This window comes from Bubalus bubalis, chromosome 15 (assembly GCF_019923935.1).
Source record: "Bubalus bubalis isolate 160015118507 breed Murrah chromosome 15, NDDB_SH_1, whole genome shotgun sequence".
Taxonomy (NCBI): Eukaryota; Metazoa; Chordata; class Mammalia; order Artiodactyla; family Bovidae; genus Bubalus; species Bubalus bubalis.
The window spans coordinates 50,062,955-50,080,127 of record NC_059171.1 but is presented as its reverse complement, the minus strand read 5'-3'; the positions used below and the strand labels follow the sequence as shown (position 1 = coordinate 50,080,127).

Genomic DNA, 17,173 nt, shown 5'->3' with positions numbered 1-17,173 from the left:
CAAAAGAGTTGCATACAACTTAGCAACTCAACAGCAACAACAAAAGAATAAACTAAATTTTTTTCTTTAAATTGACTTAATTTAGATGATCAAGAGCTTTCAACTAGGATAATTTCTTATTGTTATAAAGTAAGCAATTGAGATAATATTTTTAAAGTGTAAGAAGATTTAAAATGTTCGCACACCAGTATTATCACACAAATCCAAGGGGGTTATTTTTATCTTTAGGGCTTTATAATTAACTAATTTGTTTTTTATCTTCAATTTGTTGGTTTCTATTTAGACCTAACCTATATCCTTTCAGATTTGCAAAGAAACCTCAAACACTGACCCCAGGGAATGCTCCTATTTGTCTATTCTCACCATGAATCTTTTAAAATGCTAACTGGGATCTGACTTCTCTTCTTCCTTGTCTATATTCTTTCATTTCAAGTATTCAGGGTCACTCTTATTTCAGCATGAATGCTACTTATTTCAATCAGTTTAAATGGTTGTGTATATTACAGTTGATTCATGATAATTCTTTTCTTGAAAACAGTTGTCCTGCTGGGTTGAGAAAAATGGAGGAAAGTTTGCTTTGCCATTCTGTTGTCACTCACACATTGGAAGAAACACCAAACTTGCTTTAAACTGCAGGATTTGTCAGTGACTTCTGCCAGGACTTTGACCAAAATAAAACCTTCATAAGACTCTTTTCAGTTCTCTCGGGAAATGGAATCTGTCATAATTTTGTTTCTTCTTCCTGTGTATCCTAAAAATTGGAGCTCCTTCAGAAATGAGAGATTCCTTTAAAAGTGTTGCTATTTCTTGCACTGTTCAGGGTCAGTTAACAACTCAGAGGAATAAGGCTGTGTGGTCCATACTGTGTCCTTCGTAGCCTCAACAGTGGCTGTCCCAGCCTCACCCACTTCGGTGGGCTTATAGAACTTGCAGTGGGAGAGACAAATGGAACCGGGGGACAGAGGAAACTGGTGGCAGCAAATCTGATGTGACCACAGTTCCAGGTACAGGGCAGAGAAGATGAGTGTCAGTTCCAAAGAGCGGCAAGATGAAGTCTCCTTGAGTCAGATTTGAAAATGATTGCCTAAGACACAGCCATCCAGTGATTTGAGAGTTTTAGGACTTTAGAGGGAATGCTGTCTGGAGCAGGGCCCAGCCAGTTGGTTGGAAACTTGTAACAAGTACCTGATCGCACACCTCAGTTCACCACATTGAGAGCATGCGGGAAGCTTTACAGTATTCAGGCACTGTCCCTTCAGAGAAGTTAAAGAGAAACTGCGATCTGGTGAGACTCCAGAGGCATAGAAAACAAAGGGACACAGTCATGGAGGATGAATTCAGGCCCTGGTAAGGGAGTTGGAATGCTTAGGGCTTTCTTTGAGTTGCTAACAGGGAGTTTTGCTCAGCTTACAGACAGCTTTATGTGTGTTCATAGTGACTCTATGGGGTTAAGACAAGACCAAGAATGGATGACTGATGGCATGACAGTTACAAAACAGTTCCTTCAAGAATTTTGGACTTTAGGAGCCTTGAGCTAATGTTGAGTAACAGCTAATGTTGGACTATGAAGAAGGCTGAGCACGGAAAAATTGATGCTTTTGAACTGCGGTGCAGGAGAAGACTCTTGAGAGTCCCTTGAACTGCAAGGAGATCAAAGCAGTCAATCCTGAGGAAATCAACCCTGACTATTCGTTGGAAGCACTGATGCTGAAGGTGAAGCGCCAACACTTTGGCCACCTGATGCGAAGAGCCGACTCACTGGAAAGAGCCTGATGCTGGGAGAGATTGAGGGCAGGAGGAGAAGGGGACGACAGAGGATGAGATGATTGGAAGGCATCATTGACTTAATGGCCAGGACTTTGTGCAAACTCTGGGAGAGTGAAGGGTAGGGAAGCCTGGCATGCTGCAGTCCATGGAGTCACAAAGAGTTGGGTACAATTGAACGACTGAACAGCAACAGCAGCAGCTATCTGAGTCCTTCCAGGAGCTTCTGCAGACCATGCAGACTATCTTAGAGATGACACTGTTGCTCCAGTAACCAAAATTCTCTTCAATGGAATCTTAATCTGGTATAACATAGTATGCATTATTTCTACTTTCGGTGGATTATTGTTATATTTCAAGTAGATCCCTTAAATATTCAGGGGCTTATTTCCCCATTCATTATATGAAGGGCATTAAAATCTCAGGTATAACTTGTCTCTCTAGTGTTTTGTATCATTAAATTGTCATTACATTGTTTTATGTTGAATTTAAGTAAACAAACAATGGAGATGTATTGTTCTCAAGTCATATGACATAATAAAAAACCTGGCTTTCGAGCAGATTTGGTTTCCAGTCTGGACTCTAACCTTTAGTTTGTGGATAAAGCACCAGATCTCTTCAACATACAGTTTGGGTTATTACAGGGGTCAATGAAATAAGTGAAAAGTACTTTGAACACTGTAAAATGTTCTGCAGATGAGAGAGGTAATATTTTAAAGCTTTGGTTTAGTCGTTAGATTTTACCCTTCAGAAATCCCCTTCATTTGTCTAATCTATGCACCTGACTACTGAAAGGGTTATCTTACTTAAGTTATATGGCCCCAAGCAACAGAAATGAAAGGAAATTTAATTTAAAAGGTATTGAATAGTTCGTGAAATTAATAGAAGAGCTTCCCTCTCAGGCTCGAAAGGCTGTCTAGTCAGTTGAAGCTCTTTGACAGTCTCATTAGTGCCCTAGCTAGAATGGGTTGTTCATTGTTCAGTCGCTCAGTTGTGTCTCTTTGTGACCCCATGGACTGCAGGATACCAGACTTCTCTGTCCTTCACCATCTGCCAGAGTTGGCTCAAACTCATGTCCATTGAAGCAGTGATGCCATTCAACCACCTCATCATGTGTCGCCCCCTTTTCTTGCCCTCAGTCTTTCCCAGTATCAGGGATAAGTTCTAATAATTTTTCCATTCTTAATGTTGCTCCATTCAAGATACAAGATCAAAATCCAAGATTCAAATAATCTTACTTGGGTAAATTTGCTCAAGGGAGGGCAAGGGCCCTTAATTGTCCATCAGCCAACTTCCTTTTGGGGAGACACTGATATTCCATTGTAGGCAATCTTGGTCTCTTTTAACAGTTTACTGAAGTACTATAACCCCCATTACACAGATAAATGTTTGTCATTGAGTAGTGTCTGACTCTTTGGACCCCATGGGCTCTAGCCCACCAGGCTCCTTTGTCCATGGGATTCTCCAAGCAAGAATACTGGAGTGGGTTGCCATGCCTTCCTCCAGGGGGGTATTCCCTATCCCTGGATCAAACCCACATGTCTTCTGTCTCCTGTATTGGCCGGTGGGATCTTTACCACTAGCGCCATGCAGGAAGCCCAAAATAACATTGGTGGTTTAGTTGCTGTCGTGTCCGACTCTTGCGACCCCATAGACGGTGGCCTGCCAGGCTCCTCTGTCCATGGGATTCTCCAGGCAAGAATACTGGAATGAGTTGCTAGTTCCTTCTCCAGGGGATCTTCCCAACCCAGGGATCGAACTGGGGTCTCCTGCATTACAGGTTGATTCTTTACCGAGTGAGTAACGAGGAAAGCTCCAAAATAACGTTATGCAAATTTAAATGAATATTCAGTGATGTTGGACCATAGCATAGGTGTAACTGTGACCATGGAACATATGATAAACTCCTCTTCTGTCCTGGGCTCTGGGAAGCAGTTGGGACTACTGCTCACCTAGAGGTCTCATAGAGCAGGCCCTATACTCACCTTCATCCCTGTGTCAGCAGAGTTGCTGTTCTATGCACTTGAGTGCCTGAGCTCAGGCTTCCAAAGCGGTGTGACTTCAAGTGTTGATGGAACACCACAGTGCATCAGAATCTACTGAATGGTCCGGGACTTACCCAGATGTACCCTCTCTGGGGATAGTGCCAGAGAACCTAGAAATGTTAATAGTCCCATCAGGTGTGTCTTAACTCTGAAATTTGAGCACCATTGTCCTAGGTGCTTTGCTCTTTTCTGACGACCTGCCTCGCTTGTTTTATTGCTTCCACACTTTTTGTTTTCTAGCTCATTTGTTTGACATCCTCATTTTGATGGACTGTAGGGCTGATGAGTGTTTCCTGGCAAGCTGATGCTTTTAACCATATCCTATTTCATTTCTGTAGCTTGGCTTCTTTATCCCTAACCCTAGCATCTCTCTTGCCATTTCCAGATAATGAAAAAGAAATTGCACATCATTTTCAAAATATCATAAACCTCATTCATTTCAAAGATAAAGCTGTGAGTTTTTGTTTTTTTCTGCTACAGAGAAAGGTAGATTATATTATTTAAGTGAGAGGAAAATATGACACAACATTAGTCAAAAACAGACATTTATTAAGTGTCTGCTTGCAGATCAGATGAATTTGAAGTGAGAGGAATATTGTGATTACACAGGAGTATATCTACACTTGGCCAAATTTTTTTCAGTATTTATAATACTCTATGTATCTGTGTTTCAAGAATTTTTAATGATTTTTATCCAACATTGTCATGGAGATAATATACAGATTAAATCATAGTAAGTCAAAGGCACAGTGGCCTTTTTTTCTCATTGAACCCACTCCAGTGTTCTTGCCTGGAGACTCCCAGGGACGGGGGAGCCTGGTGGGCTGCTGTCTATGGGGTCGCACAGAGTTGGACACGACTGAAGCGACTTAGCAGCAGCAGCAGCAAAAGATGAATCTGATATAAAGAGAAGACATTCTTTTAGAATGAGGTTTTTAGACAAATCTGTATGTTTTGACATGGATTCCTTTAAGTGCATAAAGGTTTTCCAAGAATTATTTAAATTATTCATGAAAATATTTCATGTGATGATAGGAGGTTACCATGGTAGAAGATAGGAAAGGTGTTACTGTACTAATTCCTAAATTCTGGTGTTAAATATTAAAGACATATCACCTCAGTAATAAAACTGTCTCAATAGGATTTAGTAAAATGTGCATTATGTGTATATTGTGAGATAAACTTTGTCTCTTTTGGTATATGTATATATTGCAAGATACTCTATGAAGCGTAACAGGAATTCTAGAAACTGTGGGTGGTTGGGTTTGATGTTCTTACCCCCATACAACTTCATTAATTGATAATTAAGCAGATGCTTTGAGTCACTTATGGAAAGAAGTGTTGACTTCGAAGAGGTCAATTCATCTTATTCTGATTTTTGATTGGGAGCTGATGGGAATTTATGGTGATGCCTTCAATATAATGCATATTAGTGAGAGGTTTGAGAGCTTGTTATGATGTCAGTCTGGATTAACTGAATCGAAAAGTCAAAATATTCAAGTATAGGGTAGAGGAGAAAGACCTAGGGGAACTTTGAATCAGATGTAACATGGGGTTACCATAGATGTGCTAATAAAACCTTGTGCTTAGTTGCTCAGTCATGTCCAACTCTGCAACGCCATGGACTGTAGCCTGCTAGGCTCCTTTGTCCATGGGGATTCTCCAGGCAAAAATATTGGAGTGGGTTGCCATGCCCTCCTCCAGGGGATCTTCCCAACCCAGAGATCGAACTCAGCTCTCCTGCATTGCAGGATTCTTTACCGTCTAAGCCACTAGGGAATGTGTTGTATGGGACTGGAGAAATAATAATATCACTTCTATATTTTTCATTTGCCAGCTCAATCCAAATGGTTGATTCATTTTTGGAGGTGTTCATGTTATGGGAAACCCTGACAAGCTGGAGAAGGTCCAGAGGAGAAATAGGATCTTCTAGGTTTCTGAAGTCAATTCATACCATCAAAAGGCAATGGTATAACAGAACTTGGAAGGTAGAAGGAACATCTTAGCTATGTTCAGATTTTGGTGGACCTTTCATGATGAAGGGGGCTTCCCAGATGCCGCCAGTGGTAAAGAATCCACCTGCCAATGCAAGAGACACAGGATTTATGGGTTCAGTCTCTGGATCAGGAAGATCCCCTGGAGTAGGAAGTGACAACCGATTCCAGTATTCTTGCCTGGAGAATCCCATGGAAGGAGGAGCCTGGCGGGCTAGAGTCCATGGGGTCGCAAAGAGTCAGACACGGGTGAACAACTAACTCTTTCACTTTCAACACATTTCAGCCCAGTGCTTACAAACTCCCCTGAAATTCAGCTCACTGAGATCCTTTCTGATTATGTTTGGCTTTCCAAAGAAGTTACATTTACAAAGAGATTGTGTTGGCCTTACATGGGACCATTCAGAGTGTATGTCAGTTATCATCACAAGTAATAGATCCATTTTCTATTTTGCACAGTGGTCCCATGAGTTCTTCAGTGCTTGGACAGTATCTCCCCTGAGGCTGTGTAAGAGGACGGATTATAGTTAGCTCAAATTCGCGTTAAATTTTCCTTATATTTATTAATGAAGATAATCACCACAAACAAGTCAGAAAATGTATTGTTAGTATTTCATTCATTTAAGAATACATCTACAAATAAATACATACATATTTAACCTGGGAAACTATTGGGAAGACTGGTTAATATGCAAATTAGTATAATACTAATGCTGCTGCTGCTGCTAAGTCGCTTCAGTCAAGTCCGACTCTGTGCGACCCCATAGACGGCGGCCCACCAGGCTCCCCCGGCCCTGGGATTCTCCAGGCAAGAACACTGGAGTGGGTTGCCATTTCCTTCTCCAATGCATGAAAGGGAAAAGTGAAAGTGAAGTCGCTCAGTCATGTCCAACTCTTCGAGACCCCATGGCCTGCAGCCTACCAGGCTCCTCCGTCCATGGGATTTTCCAGGCAAGAGTACTGGAGTGGGGTGCCATTGCCTCTCCATATGTAACAGACTATATTTCTGCATTGGCATTTATGGACTACTGTATGGAATAATCTAAAGTGAAGTGTTTTGTACCATTTGTAAAATTGCTATTGATAAAGCCACTTTTCATAATGTTATTTAGGTCCCTTGTGCAATAATCAATGTGATGTTTCCTTTTTTAAATTTTAAATGCCATTCTAATTTTTTTTCTAAGGGAGAGATGTATTCACTATAAATTAGAAGTCATTGCCACTGCAGTTGAGATTGATGTTTACATTTGATGACAGTTTTTGCTTAATTATCGCATTGCAAAATATATGAAATTGTGTGAATGTTTGACAGATCTCCATTTCTATCCATTTCTACCCTTATGACAAAGGGAGAGAGGGAAGTATTTCAAATGTAAAATGTGTTTGTAATATAGATACCCAGACTAACGCAGTGACACTGTCTTAATAACTTCTCTTTTGGGAAGTTTCTTATTATAGTTATATGAGTTATTTTAATTTAAATTTTTAATATTAATCAGGAAAATATTCATTGTTAATATGCAAATATGAAATTAATATTGATGTTCTCAGTTTTAAATATCAAAAAAGACCATACATATTTAAAACAGAAGTATTCTTACAAAGCACACTTAACAGAGCTCTACTGAAAAGTTCCCCTTTTTTTTGTTCCAACTTGGTGACTCAACAAGTTAGTTATGCTAGTTTACACTTATGACCTGCTAAGTCGCTTCAGTCATGTCCAACTCTTTGTGACCTCTTGGACTATAGCCCACTGGGCTCCTCTGTCCATGGCATTCTCCAGGCAGTAATACTGGAGTGGGTTGCCATGTCCTCCACCATGGGATCTTCCTGATCCAGGGGTTGAACCAGTGTCTGCTGTGGCTCCTACATCACAGGCAGATTCTTTATTACTGAGACACTGGGGAAGACCAATGGCTCAAAGTAGACATTTCTGGTCAGTTCACATGACACTCATGTGTAGGTTCTGCCCAGTGGGCAGTTTCCCTTTGTTGATGGTTCAGGAGCCCAGGCTCCTTCTCTCTTGTGCTTCCTCCTCTCAACCTCCCATGATTAGCACTTGTGTTAAGAATCAGTTTGTTGCTGATCATATGACCTTCATGGGCACTCAGTAAGGGTTTATTCAATGAATGAGCATGCCAGTGCATCTTTTAATAACTGTGGTGAAAGGTTTTATGGAAGGTTGCTCTCTTAAAATAGATTTTTTTCCTTTTATTTCTTCTTTTGTCTTCCTCTCCGTCCTAGAAGTTGGGACAGTTGGCCTTCTGTATTCCGGGTTCTGCATCCAGAATTTCAGCCAACTTCAGATTGAAACTATTTGGGGAAAAAAAAATTCCAGAAAGTTTCATAAAACAAAACTTGCACCAGCAACTATTAGATAGTATTTACATTATATTTATGACTATTTACGTGACATTTTGGCCACCTGATGCGAAGACCCTGATGCTGGGAAAGATTGAAGGCCAGAGGAGAAGGGGACGGCAGAGGATGACATGGTTGGATGGCATCACCAACTCAATGGACATGAGTTTGAGTAAACTCCGGGAGTTGGTGATGGACAGGGAGGCCTGGCTGCTGGCTGCTGCAGTCCATGGGGTCAAAAAGAGTCAGACACTGAGCGACTGAACTGATGTAACATTTACATTGTATTGGCTTCCCTAGTGGCTCAGATGGTAAAGAATCTGCCTGCAATGACTTGGATTCAATCCCTGAACGGGGAAGATCCCCAGGAGAAGGGAATGGCTATCCACTCCAGTACTCTTGCCTGGAGAATCAATGGACAGAGGAACCTGGTGGGCTACAGTCCGCAGGGTTGCAAAGAGTCTGACCTGTCTGAGTGACTAACACTTTCACTTTACATTGTATTAGATTTTAGATACAATCTTGAGATTAACATGTACGGGGGAGGTGTGTAGATTATATGCAAATACTATGCCATTTTATTTATGCCTCTTGAGCATCCTCAGATTTTGGTATCTTTGGGAGTCTTGGAACCATTCACCCATGGATATGGAGGAACAATTTTATATAAATTAAGACTGGCTAAAAATGGACACATACTTTCCGTTTGTTCATGGAGCTCTTCTCCCAGACCAAGGAAAGAGAGGAGGAGGAGAAAAATGAGTATTAGGAACATTCATGTCATGAGTTAGTTTGAAATCATCTCCTATTTTTAGAGAACAAAGATAACATTCATTATATATGCTGTGTAAAATATGTAAAATTTTTTTACATATTTTACACATATGTAAAATAACTAAAGAAGACATAGAATCTCTTAAGAGGAGCTATACCTACTGATACTCACCTGGAGGAGACTGGGAGGGAAGGACACCTAAGCTCAGTATATTAATACTTAAACTATTTGAACTTCTATCCTGTTTGTATATTGCATCTTTAAATAAAAACAGGAGGAAAAAAACTGCGTCAAAGTTTCTGTTAAGTAATCAGACATTATTTTCTCCATTTTTCCCGATTTAGGGGTCCAACATTACTGATACCTGTACAGAAATGCTAATGTGTGGAGTCTTACTGAAAATTTCTTCTGGAAATATTCAAGAGCGGGTATTTTTTCTTTTTGACAACCTTTTGGTGTATTGCAAAAGAAAACATAGGTAAGAATGTAGACAGGTAATACTTTAAAAGCTGTTTATCCACTTCACAGATTCAACATTGTCTCTGTGCCCCCATGACCTCATCAGTAAAAACTTCCATGTATTCTCAGCCCCTTCTCCTTGCTACTTCAAGAAAGAGAACAGGTTAGGATTAGAGCCAGGAAATAATTAAATTATCGTCTCTCTATCTTAATGAGCTTTTTAAAAAATTCCTTTTCTACCACCTGTGAAAATGAACCTATTTATTTCTTGTAGTATGCTCTTCTCAATTTTTTGTGTTTAGCAGCAAGATTGGGATTAGTAGATGTGGGTTTCAGGAAAATCTAGAACAGGCTATTAATTCTACCTGTATGAAGCTCTTTAAAAATTAAAAGGTCATATGGACACCAAGAGGGGAAAGGGGTGGTGGGATGAATTGGGAAATTGGAATTGATATATATAGACTATTGATACTATGTATAAAATAAATAACTAATGAAACTGACTGTTTAGCATGGGGAACTCTACTCAATGCTCTGTGGTGACCTAAATGGGAAGGAAATCCAAAATGAGGGGATCTATGTATACATTTAATTGACACACTTGGTTGTACAGTAGGAACTAACACAACACTGTAAAACAGCTATACTCCAAGAGAAATTTTAAAAAAATGCTTATTCTCTGTCAGGCATGATCTCAGAATCACATGAATTAATTATATAGTATTCCCAATAAATTTATAAAATAGGTATTTTCACTATCATTGTTTTGTAGAGAACAAAAGGTTCTCACAGAGAGGTTAAGTAACTTTCCCATAAATAATAGTTACAGAAATGAATTTTGGACCCATTCAGTTCTAATTCAAAGCCCACCTTTATTGCAGATTGTGATAAAATGTGTGTGCCTCATGAAAGATGACAAAAAATAAAAGGGGAACACTTTAAGATAAAGGGATGAATAAAAAAAATTAGGTAATTCAAGTTGTTTAGGTGCAATTATTTTTTCCCAACTTTAGTCAGGTATTATTGACAAAGTTATAAGATATTTAAAGTGTACAATGTGATGATTTAATATAATACCCATTGTGAAAGGTTTCTCCCACTAAATTAACACATCCATCTAGGTTTGATTATTAAAGACATCTGTTTGAGAATCAGATCTTTTTTTTATTAGAGTTGTTCCCATCCTTATATATATGACTGCCCTCAAGGTCAGAGCTTTTGCAAAATTAACTGTACAAATGATGTTGCCATTCATAGTCTCATGGCTGTAACTGTTAAATAAATTAAATGATAGGAAAAGTTTTATAAAATCAAAATCCTGCTGCTTGGCAAATAGCCATAATGTATGTATAACATGGACCAAATACATATAAATGCAGAGGAGAAGAGGGGAGGGAGCTCTGCATTAATGTACTTGACAACTTAACTTTTGCTTAGTGTGTATATGTAACATGATACATTAATAATTTCAGTATATATTATGAAACATATATTAATAATTTTAGTATATTCAGTTGTTAGCAGACTTTTGTCAATGAGTCAAATAGTTCAAGTCAATTGAAGTCTCTTGGATGACTAAATGTTGCTTAATCTTCTTGAATTATTTCTTCAAATCTTTCCTCTTTAAAATATTTTAAAAGCAATCTCCCCTGAGTGTTCAGTGATTCAAGTATAAATATATCCATAACTGACTAATTCATTATTACAAAAGCTCATCTGAACCTGGATTTTTTTTTTTTTTACTTTGTGTTGCTCAGTTTTTAAGATCAAAGGCTGGTACTAGTGTACTATACACAACATTTTGAAATGTTTTAGACTATTTTATAAATAAATAGGATTCTTATGAAGGATTATAGGTATATTTGAGAGACTTATTCTTCAAGTGTACGGTTATCATATTACAACAGTATGGGAAAAATATTTTAGAGCTAGTTAATGCTTAATAACCTCCAGTACAGTCCAAGTCTCTTTGAAGAGGATCATAAGTATTAACTGAAATTTACCAGGAATTGAGAAAAAATTACCATCTAGTTACTGAAAATTGAGAAATGAAGTGAAATTGTGAAAGAAATCAAGTGAAGTTGTGAATAACCAACTTTTAGTGTCTGTCAGAGTTTGATTGGGGATCTTTGATGTCATATATTGAGCAAAAGCATGTATTCACCCTCCCACCTGTGTGTTGTCCTTGGCTCAGGGCTTCCGTGTCTAGCACCATCTTATAGAGCAACCTGAACTGTTATGAATTTGAGGACACAAGTAAAAAAACACCAAGAGCTTAATGTTTGATACTGTTGATGGAACTAGCATCTCTTTTTCAAAGAATGGCTTAAATTATCTTGCTTTAACAAGGTTTTGCCTTAAGTTTAGTAACCACGTTTTTTGTGTGTGATTTTCTTCTTGTTATAAGACGGTTGAAAAATAGCAAAGCATCTACTGATGGACATCGGTACCTTTTTCGTGGCCGGATCAATACAGAGGTGATGGAAGTGGAGAATGTGGATGATGGCACAGGTAAATGATTGGTAAATTTAAATTGGAATGCCAATAATAAACTCCCTTGTAAGACAGACTTTTCACTTGAGTGATTCATCTGCAGTGAATCTGAGCTTAGAAATACTTTGATAGGCAGAACAGTTGGAGGAGGAAGGGAAGATAACAGAGAGGAGGACTCTTTTAAAACGGAAAATTATCTTCACTTGAAGCATGTTTGTTTGTTGTTGTTCAGTCGCTAAGTTGTGTCTGACTCTTTTCGATCCCATGGACTGCAAGTGTGCCAGGCTCCTCTGTCTTCCACTGTCTCCTGGAGTTAGCTCAGATTCATGTCTGTTGAGTCGATGATGCTATCTAACCGTATCATCCTCTGCTGCCCCTTTCTCCTTTTGCCTTCCATCTTTTGCTAGTCATGTCCGACTCATGTGACCCCATGGACTGCCTGACAGGCTCTGTCCATGAGATTTCCCAGGCAAGAATACTGAGACCCAGAGATCGAACCATGTCTCCTGCATTGGCAGGTGAATTCTTTACTGCTGAGCCACCAGGGAAGCCCAAACCGTGTTAAACACTAACATCAAACACAGAGATACAAAAGTAGCTGGGAGTGGCATCAACTAGCAGTTGTGTCCATAACGTATATAGTAGTTTGATCATGATGCTATTAAAACATCCAGCTTAAGAGCTGTCATAGGAAAGCATTGAACCTTCTGGAATTAATTTTCATTGGTACAGGCTTGGAAAGCCATTCAAAAAGTAGTGCCAGATCCTTTGTATTCTTTCTTGACAACTAGTTTATTTGTGTAGTTGGCCAGAGGCCAAGAATGTTTGACTTCTAGAAAATGTGGTCTGTAGTGCAGTGTTGGGCAAACCATAGATTGCAGTACAGTAGTCAGATTTGAATTGAATAAGATGGAAATTCTTAAACTGTTCATTAAAACCGAATGAAATGAAAAATGAAATGAAATGTTAGTTGCTCAATCGTGTCCGACTCTTTGCAACCCCATGGATAGGGGATCTTGCTGACCCAGGGATTGAACCTGGGTTTCCCACATTACAGGCAGATTTTTTACCATATGAGGTACCAGGGGTCCCCTAAAACCGAATAGATTTTTTAAAAAGTTCAACTGTTAATGTTGTGAATTAGGGATGTTCTGTTTTTCAGGTCTGACTGCATTTAGTATACAAAAGTTTCTTTATTTTAAAAAATTTTATGTTCTTCAATACACACATATAAAGATATTTTGAAGAATTCAGTGGTTTTGGAACTTTTTTGATATGAATGATTGTGTTGCTCTAATATATATTACATTTGTTCATTCACTTTACCTATTAATTTTCAGCTGACTTCCATAGCAGTGGACACATTGTTGTTAATGGATGGAAGATACATAACACGGCCAAAAATAAATGGTTTGTGTGTATGGCAAAAACACCTGAAGAGAAACATGAATGGTTTGAAGCTATTTTGAAAGAACGAGAACGGCGGAAAGGTGCGTATATGGATTGAGCATTATAATACTTTGTGAAGATTCAAATTTAACAAGAAAGCAGAAAATGGGCAAAAGTTATGAGGAAGTAGATGGTGTTTGATGTTCACTTACATTAAGTAGGTGATGTTAGCCCATGCTAAAATACATTTTGAATATTTCCAATGTTGTTCAGTTCAGTCGCTCAGTCGTGTCCGACTCTTTGTGACCCCATGAATCGCAGCACACCAGGCCTCCCTGTCCATCACCAACTCCCGGAGTTCACTCAGACTCACGTCCATCGAGTCAGTGATGCCATCCAGCCATCTCATCCTCTGTCGTCCCCTTCTCCTCCTGCCCCCAATCCCTCCCAGCATCAGAGTCTTTTCCAATGAGTCAACTCTTCGCATGAGGTGGCCTAAGTACTGGAGTTTCAGCTTCAGCATCATTCCCTCTAAAGAAATCCCAGAGCTGATCTCCTTCAGAATGGACTGGTTGGATCTCCTTGCAGTCCAAGGAACTCTCAAGAGTCTTCTCCAACAACAGTTCAAAAGCATCAATTCTTCAGTGCTCAGCCTTCTTCACAGTCCAACTCTCACATCCATACATGACCACAGGAAAAACCATAGCCTTGACTAGACGGACCTTTGTTGGCAAAGTAATGTCTCTGCTTTTGAATATGCTATCTAGGTTGGTCATAACTTTCCTTCCAAGGAGTAAGCATCTTTTAATTTCATGGCTGCAGTCACCATCTGCAGTGATTTTGGAGCCCAGAAAAATAAAGTCTGACACTGTTTCCACTGTTTCCCCATCTATTTCCCATGGAGTAATGGGACCGGATGCCATGATCTTCGTTTTCTGAATGTTGAGCTTTAAGCCAACTTTTTCACTCTCCACTTTCACTTTCATCAAGAGGCCTTTTAGTTCCTCTTCACTTTCTGCCCAAGGGTGGTGTCATCTGCGTATCTGAGGTTATTGATATTTCTCCTGGCAATCTTGATTCCAGCTTGTGTTTCTTCCAGTCCAGTGTTTCTCATGATGTACTCTGCATATAAGATAAATAAGCAGGGTGATAATATACAGCCTTGACATACTCCTTTTCCTATTTGGAAGCAGTCTGTTGTCCCATGTCCAGTTGTAACTGTTGCTTCCTGACCTGCATACAGATTTCTCAAGAGGCAGGTCAGGTGGTCCCTGGTATTCCTATCTCTTTCACAATTTTCCACAGTTTTTTGTGATCCACACAGTCAAAGGCTTTGGCATAGTCAATAAAGCAGAAATAGATGTTTTTCTGGAACACTCTTGCTTTTTCCATGATCCAGCGGATGTTGGCAATTTGATCTCTGGTTCCTCTGCTTTTTCTAAAACTAGATTGAACATCAGGAAGTTCATGGTTCACATACTGCTGAAGCCTGGCTTGGAGAATTTTGAGCATTACTTTACTAGCATGTGAGATGAGTGCAGTTGTGCGGTAGTTTGAGCATTCTTTGGCATTGCCTTTCTTTGGGATTGGAATGAAAACTGACCTTTTCCAGTCCCGTGGCCACTGCTGAGTTTTCCAAATTTGCTGGCATATTGAGTGCAGCACTTACACAGCATCATCTTTCAGGATTTGAAATAGCTCCACTGGAATTCCATCACCTCCACTAGCTTTGTTCATAGTGATGCTTTCTAAGGCCCACTTGACTTCACATTATGGAAATCAAATAAAAGAAAACTTTATATAGTTAGCAAAATAATTAGATTGTGGCTAGCAGTGTGTTTTAAACAGTGTCTTAGTTCTGTTGAGACTGCTGAAACAGAATACCCTGCACTGGGTGGCTTATGAACAACAGAAGTTTATTTCTCACAGTTCAGAGGGATGGGAAGACCAAGACTCAGTATATGTTGAGGGCTGTTTCCTGGTTTGTAGATGACCATTTTCTCTTTGTCCTCACCTAGCGGAAGGCATGAAAGAGCTCTCTTAGATCTCCTTAATAAGGGCACTAATCTCATTCATGAGGATTCCACCCTCATGAACTAATTACCCCAAAGGTCAACCTCCTAATGCCATTACATTGGAAACTAGGTTTCAACATGTGAATTTTGGGGGCATGCATGCTTAGTTGTTCAGTCATGTCCGACTCTTTGAGACCTTTTTTACTGTAGCCCACCAGGCTCCTCTCCCCATGGAATTTTTCAGGCAAGAATAGTGGAATGGGTTGCCATTTCCTCCTTCAGGGGATCTTCCCAGCTCAGGGATTGAACCTGTGTCTTCTCTGTCTCCTGCATTGCAGGATGATTCTTTACCTGCTGAGCTACTGGGGACACCATTTGGGGACATACAGACATTCACTTTACAGCAAATAGTTTTACTTGCTTAAAATTTGTTCAGTTTTCTTTGCACTTTATTACTTTTTAAAAATTTTTTACTGGAATATAGTTGCTTTAGAATGTTGTGCTCATTTCTTCTGTACAACAAAGTGAATCAGCTATACTGTATAGGTATCTGCTCATTTTTGGATTTCCTTCCCATGTAGTTCACCACAGACTGCTGAGTAGAGTTCCCTGAGCTATTCAGTAGGTTCTCATTAGTTATCTATTTTATACATCATATCAATAGTGTATATATGTCAATCCCAATCTCCAATTCATCCCACCTCCACCTTTCCCCCTTGGTATCCATATGTTTGTTCTCTACATCTGTGTCTCTGTTTCTGCTTTGCAAACAAGATCATCTATACTGTTTTTCTAGATTCCACATATATGGATTAATATATGGTCACACTTTATCCTTCCTGATTTCTAAAGAATCATTATAGAGTTTTGCTTTAAGAAACACGCTTTAATAATATAATTCAGTGTTTGGAGACCTACACCAATTGTCCCTCTGTATTTAACAGTACACTGAAAGTTCCTTGGTCAAATATTTTAGTATCCTAATTGTAAAATAAGGCATTTTGCATGCATATTAACTTTTAAGTGTTGTTACAGTGTCACTGAATCAATGTCATGTAACTCCATAAGGAACTTGTTCACATGAGGAGGTCTAGCTCAAATTTGCTTCATATTTTTATCAAGATTTGCAAACAGTATTTGGTCTGGTGATACTCAGTGTGTGAAGTTTACCTGCACGTATTCACATTTCTGTAATTAGCCAGGAAATAGAAGTGTTTGCATAATTAACTATTTTCTTTACCAAATAATTGATGAGAAATGTGACAGTGTTTATTCCTTTCCCCAGAGATTTAGGTATAAAATATCTCATTAATTATATAATTTTAGAACATAAAGAGCTTTTCCTTCCATCTTTAGATATTTCCCCTTGAAGAATGTAAAAATTTCTATTACCTTGATTAAATTAGTCATAGTATACATTTTTATAAGAATTTCTAAAACATTTAAAAATACTCCTTTGATTTATCTTAGATGAAGAACCAAATAGAAAAAATTTAAAACAAAGATCATGAATGCATAACTGACACTTTGGGTTTTGTTGAATCTAACAGTCCATTCAAGGAACACAGCAAATCCTTTAAAAGATAGTCAATTTTTCATCAAGTTGAACCTTAGCTTTTTTTTTGAACTGGCTATGCATATAAATACATCCAAGACCTAAAAAAAGGAAGAAAACAAAAAAGAAAGCACAGTCTATAACTCTACCTATGTTATTCTTAACTCTGCTTTTTAACTTACATAACTCTGTTTATTCTATTTGTAATGGATTATTCACTGTTACTGGCAAATGTTAATGACTTCTCCATTGTAAATAAAATTTCAGTAAGAAGCTTAGTAATTAGAAGAGTAAAAAAAAAAAATCCAGAAATTCTTCTGCCA

General features: G+C 38.8%; 1 protein-coding gene across 2 annotated transcripts in view; it reads left to right on the top strand.

Moving 5' to 3' along the window:
- The window catches only part of PREX2 (phosphatidylinositol-3,4,5-trisphosphate dependent Rac exchange factor 2), a 298,802-nt gene that overhangs the window by 87,839 nt on the left and 193,790 nt on the right, over positions 1-17,173 (top strand). For both annotated transcript variants that reach the window (XM_006061194.4, XM_045162805.1), the window contains exons 7-9: positions 9,284-9,417; positions 11,806-11,909; positions 13,232-13,381. In XM_006061194.4, coding sequence (XP_006061256.2) covers positions 9,284-9,417; positions 11,806-11,909; positions 13,232-13,381 — 388 coding nt within the window. The remainder of the gene's footprint in view (positions 1-9,283; positions 9,418-11,805; positions 11,910-13,231; positions 13,382-17,173) is intronic.